This window comes from Lipophrys pholis (assembly GCF_963383615.2).
Source record: "Lipophrys pholis genome assembly, chromosome: 4".
NCBI lineage: Eukaryota > Metazoa > Chordata > Actinopteri > Blenniiformes > Blenniidae > Lipophrys > Lipophrys pholis.
The window spans coordinates 33,673,472-33,684,106 of NC_137637.1; the positions used below are offsets into that span (position 1 = coordinate 33,673,472).

The 10,635-nt window shown below is 42.4% G+C and overlaps 1 protein-coding gene across 1 annotated transcript; it reads right to left on the reverse strand.

Annotated features, from left to right (window-relative positions):
• Positions 1–47: 47 nt before the first annotated feature.
• tamm41 (TAM41 mitochondrial translocator assembly and maintenance homolog) lies at positions 48–9,885 on the reverse strand. The gene is made up of 8 exons (XM_080462043.1): positions 9,508–9,885; positions 8,546–8,728; positions 8,287–8,379; positions 7,978–8,128; positions 6,241–6,386; positions 4,145–4,310; positions 3,386–3,448; positions 48–2,146 (listed from the first exon to the last, which is right to left on the reverse strand). Exons 1-8 carry the CDS (start codon positions 9,643–9,645, stop codon positions 2,055–2,057), a joined length of 1,032 nt encoding a protein of 343 aa, XP_080318169.1. The 5' UTR covers positions 9,646–9,885; the 3' UTR covers positions 48–2,054.
• Positions 9,886–10,635: the final 750 nt, after the last annotated feature.

Sequence of the window (10,635 nt, forward strand, 5' to 3'; positions counted from 1 at the left end):
AGAAGTGTCACAAATCGGCCAGAGATGTTTTTGTTCTATTTTTTATTAATATGTCATGTTAGAGCTGTGAAGACGTTGAATTACAGCTGAATATAATCCCGTCTTGGATTATTTTGATGCAAGTTTCCCTTCAGTGTGTCACAGTGATATTTTCAATGGGTGTCAAAGTTACATGGAGAAATTTTATGTAAAACTAAAAGTTCGAAACATCCGAAAAGCTCTGAAATGAAAAACAGAGACAAAAGACAAGCAACACTGAACGAGCTGATCACAAACCCACCGTTGGGTCATCAGACTTCTTTTATTTTAGCAGAATTAGAAGAAGAAAGAAAAAAGGTGTTTGTGAGAAGCTCGTGAAATGACTGGGTTCAGGGTTAAGAGGCGTTTCATTCTCCACATCTGCAAAATTCAGACGTCCTCTCTGTCCACCATCCGTCCTCTACGCAGAGTTTTTGTATTTTCTCTCCAGACTGTGTCTTAACACACAGATGACGTTCGTCTGTTTGGACTCAGGATGGATGGTTTCACGTTTTTAGTTTTTTTTTCCCTTCTTTGAATTCCGTCACATGGGACAGTTTGTAGGGACGTTTATGAGGTGACATCAGAAGAAAAACACGTAATTTGGCAACACAAATCCACTTTCCTTTCTCCTCTTGGTGTCAAAGATAGAAAATCTGAGAGATGAACATTGCAAAGTGCAAATGTTAAAAAGAGAACCCCACTAATTAGGTCTCGCGGTTAAAGAAGCAAGGCTGCAGTCCATCAGCTCGGCGGTTTTAAAGACCCGGGAACCTCCAAAGGCTCAGGTTGCACTTGTGAAAACTTCACTCGTCCATGTTGAGAAGCAACAGGCTTCCGTCTCCAACCGAACAAAGTGCACCATCACATCTTCTTCAGAACATCCGTCCATGAGGAGAACATGCAAACTGTGCAGAAAGACCCACGTTTGTACTTTAATGAGAGGTACTATCTTCTATAAAACCTTAAGAGTCTTAAGTTCACTGACCCAGAGACCAGCTGACGCACCGATAAACCTCAGGCCAGATGTTTTAGCACCGCCAGAGAAAATCCAACAAAACATGTGGATTTGAACCTACAACCTTCCTACAATGACAAAGTGCTTAACCACTGCACCACCGTGTGACCAAGTGAGATTCTTGATGCGACAAAATACAAAAAGTTGTAAATCATGTAGTATTGTAATGAAATGTTGTGTTGCAATTGCACTCATGTTACTTGAGTTTCCGACCCGTTTAAAAACTTTATTTAACCTTCCAGGACCCGATGTCCACATAGGTGGACACGACTTTGGGTTGTACAGCAGTTGGACTATTGTTGAAGAGCGATCTTTACTGAAGACGACGGCTTTTAAGCAATTTCTACTCATTTTAACCTCCCGGGACCATTTTGGGTCGTCCAGAACACGATTATAAAATCAGTTTGGGTCTCAGGAGGAGAACCCTGAGTTCAACACTCCGACATTAAAGAATTAAAACACTGTATTAGTAGTGATGGGACAAACCACCAGCCTTCTGAACCAGTGTGATATGAAGGGCGACTCGTCACAAAACCTCCCGAATCAGTGGAAAAGTCCTAAAACTCTTTGGCGAGGTGAGGAAGAGGAAGAGGAAGAGGAAGATGCTCCCGCCTCAGTCACATTACTTTAGTAATACTTCCAGGATCTGCTCTGTCCACCATCGTTCCTCTGGGAAACACAAAAACACACTCAAAGAGACGATGTCCCGACACGATTGTGTTCATAAAACCGTCGGGATTCAAACCGCAGCTCGCTCAGCGGAACTCCACGAGTCACTGCGGCCCGACGGGCAGCAGCAGCAAACGTCGGCTTTGATTCTTTAGAACTGGATGAGGAAAGGGAGGATACGGGTCGGCTGGTACGTGATACTGCCACAGGGTTGACTGCTCCAACTAGAGTTCGTCAGGGTAAACTAAAGAAATGTGAATGTGAATGTGAATGGGAATGGGAATGGGAATGGGAATGGGAATGGGACCACTGTGGGGTCGTTAGGATGGAGAAGTTCTGTTCGGGGACATCAGGAGATCTGAGAGACAGTCGGCTTCCTCCTCCAGCCCTTCCACATCTTCAGCAGCTTCTTGGAGCTGTAGGACACCGTCTTCCACAGACCTGCAGGGGAACAGCAGAGCGTCAACAGAGTCATGGAACCATGAGGATCTGAGGCCACCTTGAATTCTACTAGTGTTTGTAGCGTCTGTGTGGTTCTGCCTTCAGAGATTTTCAGGGACAATTGAGCGGAAAGTTGTGAATTTTCAAGCTGAGATGAAACAAAAATGTTTTAATGCAGGTTTTTTTTTTTTTCTTTTTCAAGCCTCATCATCTCATTCTGCCTCCTCGTGTGGAAGCTGAAGTCCGAATTGGTCCAAATGGAGGTCGGGGGCATTTCATCAGATTAATGGTGTGAAGGAACTTGAAAGTGCCGAGGCGGCAAAAATATGTGACTTAAGCAAAGTCATTCAGCGGGCACCACTCAGCCATAAGATTATGACCACTTGAATAACAGGAGCCCTGGTAGATGTTACAAGCAATTAAAGCAATAAAAATAATGGGGAAGCTTATGGATTTAAGTGAGATTCATCCTGTGGCAAATTTGTGATGCATCTTCAAGGCTGCAGCTCCTGTCGGGCGCTGCAAGGCTGCTGTGGTCGGCAAATATCGAAAGAATAAACCAACGACGGACGCTTGTTGATGCACGAGTGGAGCGCAGGTTGATGCAGCTGAGTCAGGGTGGTCACATCCAACGTTCATATTGAACCCGCCGGAGATAAATCAGTACTTTCATGTATCAGTAATGTTCACACAACACCGAACCATAAGAGCTCTAAAATAAGCATTTGAGTCCAGTTTGTTTTATCTTTAGTATATTAATTCATTTTGGATCAAACACTTTTAACATGACTTTCTTATTTTAACACATAAAAACAAAGATGGAGAAGAATCAGTCACCAAAAGAGCAAAATTTTATTATATGTATATATATAGACGTCCACTATTGATCCTAATAATGGCCGTTTGGAGGATCAACTTAAAGATGAGGGATCCTGAAACTATGTGTGCAAATCACTTTTGTGAGTTTAAACTACTTTTTGCACTTCACAACTTCAACATGTTTCTACAATATCAAATATTAATAAAAAATAAAAAAAAACAACAACAACAAATGAGTGACTAGAATGTTTAACGTCAAACCAGAACATGAAGCCCGGCAGCCCGTTGGACGATATAAAATGAAGAAACGCTCCACAACATCACTGTGAATTCAGCCTCTCATTAATATTTTGTTGGTTTCGATCAGCTCGTTTCTACACAAAATAAAACTGATGGATGTTTTGTTCAGGAAGCTCTTACCTGCTGTAGCAATGCCTTTCACACTCTGAGTGATACTGGAGGATTTCGTAATGGAAGAGATGCCTGGAGAGGAACAAAAACACAAACAAACATGTAAGTACGACGTTAGATCTCCTCCCTCCTGCTCCTGCAGCCTTTATGACCAGAGGACACGTCGAGTGAATTTCCACCAAATCTAGTTTAACTTTTTAAATGAGCCGGACGGAGCTTATGAAGGTTCAGATATAGTTTTAGATTTGATGTTGCATTTATGAAGTTTCAATCACAATTCAGGATGGGAAACATTTCACTAAATGTTTTTGTCGTTTTTGGACCTCATTCTAGCAGTTTTCCACTTTTTTACACATTTCCGTGTTTTTGGACTCTTTTTTTTTTTAAATTAAAAAAAACCAGTTTAACACGTTTTTTTTCTTTAGTTTTAGAAATTCGAGTCATTTTACTTTTTTACCCCCGTTTCTTGTGGTTTTAGCTTTTTATAGCCCCTTTTCAGCCAAGAGACTGCAGTCATTTTGAAAATGACTCTGGTGTGTAAATAAATTAAATAAATATAGTAATACTAAAGTATAATATAGTGGAAGCTTAAGGGAGCCACTCCAGAGGGACTAAAGAGCCACATGGAGCTCCACAGCTGCTTCTGTCTCGCTGTAGAGAGGAAGTCTCCTCGCTTTTATTGTCTTGGATTTGAAATCTCAGCCTGACTGGTTGAAGACGTCACTGCCTCGTCCTCCCTCCTCCCTCGTCCTCCTCCCTCCTCCTCACCTTGTTGTACCACCGCCCCACAGTCGGGGTCCTGAGCCACCTGCAGCAGGATCTCCTCCACGTCGCGGTTCTTCCCCGGAGGATCCACCAGCTTGGTGATCCTCTGCTGGAGCGTGCGCGGCAGCGCCATCAGCTGGGTGAACTGGCCCTCGGGGCTTTTATCCACCTGCAGGGAAGCAAACAAAACGCACAGCGTTGACTCGTACCGCAGTCATTTACGATTCCTGTGTGTTTTATCCAGCAGCAAAAAGCTCCAGCTGCAGATGTGTGGTCGTACCGACGACGTCCTGGTGGTCTTAGAGTGTCTGAACACAAAGATTTGTTTTGTTGAATCGTATAGAGAAAATGAGCAGTCATGGTTATAAGAAGCACAAAATCTGACAGAATAGGAACATAAGGGCTCCAAACTGAATTTAAACAACTAATACTGATGACGGCTCAAATATTGATCTGCCGCCAATGAACATATTTTACATAGGTTTTTGGAAACGTTTTTTTTTTTAAAATATACTTTAATCGTGCCGTTGAACAATATTTTAGAGAGTTGGTAAAAAGTTCTCACAAGTACTTGTGCAGAGGAAGTGAAAATTTACTTTTTCAGTTCAGTCAAAGTTACAGGCAAAGAAATGAACTAAAGTAAAAACAAAAATTCTTTAAACTTGTTTTGGTGGTTATGGGACGCGCACACACGCACGCACGCACGCACGCACGCACGCACTTGTACTGTTTTTCCTATGTGGACACACACACTTAACCATGAGGAATGACAGATCATGATTAAACTTGTTTCATAGTTTGTGTCATCAACTTCATTATTTTCAAAACACAAATGTAATTAAAAGTAATAACGAGGCTGTCAGGATGTCTTAGTATTATTGATATCACATGATCGCCATTAAATGTGCTTAATCTGCTGCTGCATTATAGTAAATTCTTCGGCTTTATGATTTCCTCTTTATTGTTTTGATGTTTTCAATCTTAATGTTTTCCACTGATAATCACTGAATAGCATTGTTGCTAAAGTGTGCCATACTGCAAAATACCTCCAGTGCATTTTTTTTTTAACACAAAACTCACGTCGTAGGTTTATGGTCAAAATGTTTTATAGTAGAGTGTTAATATTTTTCTGTATGGAGTATTTTGTATTTCCTGCTTCTTTTCCTATGGGTTTTGCTCCTCGAACAAGCGAATTTCCCCCGTTGTGGGATGAAAAAGGTCCAATCGAAACTTTTCTAATAAAAACTGTAAGTGTGAATCAGAAGATAAAACCAGAAATGAGTCAAATTGGGAGAATGTGTGAAGCTGAAAGTTCTAAGTTATATGAAAAGTCCTTATTAAACTCAATAAAGAAGTAGAAATACCTGCAGAACTTTTTAGTGCAGGTAACGAAGCACAAATACGTAGTGTCTTGCAGCAACATTTAGCTGGAATTAATCATTGATATCTCTCGTGTTGCACGTTATGCCAACTCCCCCGAAGCAGTTCTCTGTAAAAGGTCATAAGAGAAATAGTCCAGGGAACACGAACACACACACGCACACGCACGCACACACACACACACACACACACACACACACACACACCGTGCCCTTAACTTACTGAACATGTTATTCCAGGCGAGCGCGACGCCCGGGGTGATGAGAACCGTGTGGCTGCAACAGGGAGTGGTGCTTTAAAAAGTTCACTAAACCACACGGGATTCTGTTTTCATGTCAACGTAGGTGAAAAAAAACCCCACATTTATCTCATTGAACTAGTGGAAGCAGAGGTCACCCAGAGGTCGGGGAGGAAAAACCCTCTAACTGGAGGCTTGATGGTTCAACAGGGAAGCAGCAGAGACCCTCAACTGCGCAGATTGTGAAAAAACCTGGACGAGAGCAGCTGAATGCAAACTCTACTAGTTTAACTCTACTCTACTAGTTAATCCTGTTCGTCAAGAAGCAAAGCTGCATCACTCACTTCTTCTAAAACCTTAAAAAGATCCCATATCCATTTCATTAAACTAATTCCCGACACTGACGCCTGTTTATTCGTCACGTTTTCATGTAAGTGTAACACGAGTGGAGTGATATAATGAAAGCTAAGCGCGTCTCTACCTCCAGTTTCCCGTGCTGAGGCTTGTAGACCACCTGAGGACAGTCCCGCAGGATGTTACTGTACAGGATCCTGAAGTGCTGGATGTTGTCCCGGACGATGTTGGCCACCTTGGATTTATCCTCCCCGATCACCATCCTGAAATCCCCTTCAGAGGAAGTGACAAAATAGTCACCACACGGTAGAAGTAGAAAACTGAACAGACGGTTGAACACGTCAATATAACACCGCTTAACTTCTTCTAGAGACATTATAGTGGTGAGAAGACTTTTAAAACAGGCTTTTCCAATGCAACCAGAATTAATGCTAAGAAGCTCCATTACAACAAAAATACAAGATAAACAACATATTCCTTTACTTTTAGTGATTTTTTTCACATTCAAGTCCAAAGTATAGAGAGAAATACAATGTGCCTCAGATAATAGAACACAAACAATTATTGTCTTATTTTATTTCTATAATCAACATTCAAAGTACCAGTGGGAGAAAAAGAACAGCGACTCTTGTTTTAATAACTGGCCGAACCTCCTTTAGCGGCAGTAACTCTGATTCCTGGAGCAGCGGATGTCGACCTGCACGACACCCGGGAGGAATGGTGGCTCGTTTGTCCTCAGAGCTGCTTCAGATCGTCCATAACCACAGGACGGCTGCCGTCAGTGGCTCGATTCTGATAAATAACCTGGATCTTCTACATTCACACCTTCCTGTGCACTGAATCTTTTTCGTTTTTTCACTGCCGTGTTTTATCTTTCAACGTCTTTTTTTATTTCTAAATATATTTTTGTGTTTGCTGGATGGGAAGTATTTCAGCCATTTTTTTTTTTTTTAAATAAAATAGGATTAAGCTGTTATTCAGCACAACATGTGCGTCGCTGCATGTTCTTCCCTAATCAATCTTAGTTTTCTCGGTCCACAAGATATTTTACCCCGACGCGTCAAGAAACTCTTTGCAGACTTCAGGCATGCAGCGCTGCTTCCTGTGGAGTCCTGGCGTTGACTTTAATCCTGTTCATCGCTTGAAGAGACATTTTCCCTCAGGGGGTTAGCCCTCACTTCTCCTGTATTGGATCTTTAATGTAAACCCTTTTTTAAGAGTACTCCCAAGTACTAAATTGTCTTCATTTGTTAACCATGTGTGTAACTGTGAACTGGTGAAAATGCAATTCTTGATCCATCTGACTTTTTATAAGAGCGACTCCCAACTTTGCCCTGATTTTATTTTGTTGACTGCACTCCAGGTATTTACTGACTCTTTTGTCCTTTTTGTTGCAATGACCAATTTCAATACAGTGTGTTCTTGCTTGTGTGGCATCAGGTGAAGCACATCGCGACTGTACTTCACATTTCATAACCAAATTCTATAGAAAACTCCAAAGGGTTATTATCGCTTTATTTCCCTACTGATGTTCACAATCCTGCATGACAGTGTCAGTGATATTAAAATACCCATCAGCCCGCTCATCAGGGCTTTGCCTTCCACCACTGGAATTCATATAACACTCTATTGTCGGCGCGTATTCAGCCTGCATAGATTTAGTGTCAGCAGCACGAGGACGACACTTCTTAACCTGGTTTGTTTTGACGCTGCATCACAGAGAGGATGTGAACCGGCCCGAGCGTCATCAGAGAGAAAACAAACCGAACCGAGATGCAGATTAGTCAGATCTAAATCGGCATCATTATGTCCGTGTTACGAGTGACTGAACGCAAACAAAACATTGATCCCAGGAGCTACGAACCGGCATATGAAAGCCCGGCGATCTGCAGGAACAGGTCTTCCTCGGAGAAGCTCTCCGGCAGCATGAGGAAGGAGGCGGTCACGGCACTTTTCAGATTGGCCACCAGAGCAGCTCGCAGCTTCCCGTGCTCACTCTGCAGCAGCATCTTCACCTGCACGGGAACGGCACGCAGAGCGTCATGCGTGTGGTCCGGGTGACGGTGCAGCACGTTTAAACAGTGATAGTGACTCAACACTACGACGAAAACCCTCCATCAGTATTGTTGAGCAGAGTGTCGTCAACATAGAATTGTATCACCAGGATACAAACCGGCTTGTGGAGACGTCCTGCCACGTACATGGTCTTCCAATGCATGAGGTCGTCAATCAGCGAATCTGTGCTTATTACACCATATTTTATTATCTGGGAAGAGAAAAACAAAAAAGCCGTTCGCTTTCAAAAATGACAAAAAAAAAATTAATATAACTTTTTTTTTTTCTGGATAAAAAAAGAAAAAGAAAAAGTGTTAGAATCGGCCCACGGCCTCGCCGCCTCGATAATAAAACAAACAAACGAAGACGTGCTTTACCCTGTCGTCCACAGGCACCAGCGTGTTGTAGTACACGGAGGCGCCGTGTTCATTCTGGATGGCGCTGATCTTTGTGGGGCCGAGCAGCTTGAGGATGGAGTAGTGTTTACGATTCTGCAGCAGGTTCATGGTGTGCCACGTCACCGGGTCGTCCACCGCCAACACAAAGTCCAGCATGTTCTTCTGTGTGAACCACATTGGGGGAGAAAAGACAAAAACATATGTCCATAAAGTTAAACTGAATGATTTGTGTTGGATAGAACCAGCAGATGGCGGTAATGCAATTTTATGGCGGCAAACTGCACTTCAACCCCGAAAAAGAAGCAGAAGAGAGCGTCTCCATGGCAACAGAGCTGATCTCCTTTGATTTCCTTCATGAGGCGCAGCTCCCATCCACATAGTATGGGGAATTTTTTTGCAGTTTTTTCAGATTTATTCAGAAACGGTTAGCCGTTAAGCTTCCAAAATTGAATCTATTGATCCTTGGACGATGACAAATCATAACTGAAAATTTCATGCTACTTGGGCGAGTCATTTTTTGCAAAAAGTAAATACATAAATACACGCAGACGAAAACATAATCTTCGTTGGCAAAGGGAGCCAGACTTGTTTTCTTCAGAGCCTCATTAAACTGACTGCCCCAAAGACTTTCAGCAGGTGTTCTGGATTAACTGGTTACCCGGTTAACTGGTGGCCGACTTCCTTTAGCGTCCCTAGTTAGTGCTAGTAAATAGCAGATGTTAAAAAAAAAAAAAAGACACAAAAGGTACGGTCGTATTAAACTTTGTCAATGCGGTTAAATAGCTTTCACTGGAACAGATCCGGATTTTTGGCAAATTCTGAACACGTGACAATCAGAAACGAGGGACGTCAAAGGAAGTCGGTGTCCAGTTAATGGGGAACCAGTTAATCCGAAACACCAGGCGTCTCGAACCGTCTTTGGTCCAGGTGGTCTGTCTTACCTCCATTTGACCTTGGCTGGTCCCATGCTGTTTGAAAACACCGGATCCGTAGGCAAAAGCTAAACTAATGTCCTGTGGGAACTGTGAGAGGATCCTCCTGTAAACCACGCCGGTGTGGTGCAAAGCTGGAAGAGTCATTTTCAATCAGATATCGCACCTGTCCAGTAAAAACAAGCAGCTCAGCGTCTAAATGGCGTGTAAAACAACATTTCAGCAGCCAGAAGTAGGAGATACAATTCAGACGGAAGAGTCTGGTGACATTAAACTACAACTCATTCACATAAAGGGACTAAAACGACATTGTTTTCTTTTTACACTCCGTCCATCGACACAGTTTTTGGGTCAGCTGTGTCGCCTTTCTGCGGTCCACTAAAATATACGTCATCAATCTGGCAGGACGCCCGTGGGCTGATGGGAAATGTAGTCGGATTTGACAACGTCAGCCCCATCGATTAAAAAAAAAGAAAAGAATATGATTCAAAAACTCAGTATATAATACACACAGATTTAGCTTTTAAAAATGTCACTAAATGCAAACGGAATAAAAAGAAGAAATAAATAATAGAATCAATATAAGAATCATCGATTTAAAAAACGATTACATTTCAGATGTAGCCAGCAGAGGGAGTTCTATTCTCACGTTGCTTGGTGGAGGTGAGTTGATGCTGTATTATACAGCCTGGAATATTCTTTTAAAAGAACACGTTGTTGCTTTTGATGGTAATTTACATGCGAATACACATTGCTTTGACTGCATGCATGCAGTTGGAAATCTAAAACTACTCTTTTAAGCTATCCACTCATCAACATTCTGTATCAGTTATCCTGTCCCGGGACGCTGGAGCCGATCCCAGCTTACTGTGGACGAGGGCAGCGACACCGTGGACAGGTTACCAGTCTATCACAGGACAACAAACACATTTTTTGTGGGTTTATGTGTAAATGCAAGGCAAAAACGTAGAGAAATATCACAGTTTTTTTAAATAGACGGGCACGTGTAAACGTGGCTTCAGCCCGAGCAGCTCCTGGGGCCTAGGAGCAGTCACAAACAACAATAAGAACAAGAATAAAACTTTTCTCATGTGATGCACGATACCTCTTATCAATATATAGAAAAGGGAGGCAGAG

Bases quoted from the DNA above. Each gene is read 5' to 3' on its own strand.
- tamm41 (XM_080462043.1), bottom strand. From the start codon at position 9,645: ATGACTCTTCCAGCTTTGCACCACACCGGCGTGGTTTACAGGAGGATC. The intron at 8,129-8,286 runs GTTTGTATCCTG...GTTCCCGTGCAG, and splicing joins CAGGACGTCTCCACAAGCCG to GTGAAGATGCTGCTGCAGAG. The intron at 6,387-7,977 runs GTTCGTAGCTCC...CTTCCTCTGAAG, and splicing joins CGCCGGGCTTTCATATGCCG to GGGATTTCAGGATGGTGATC.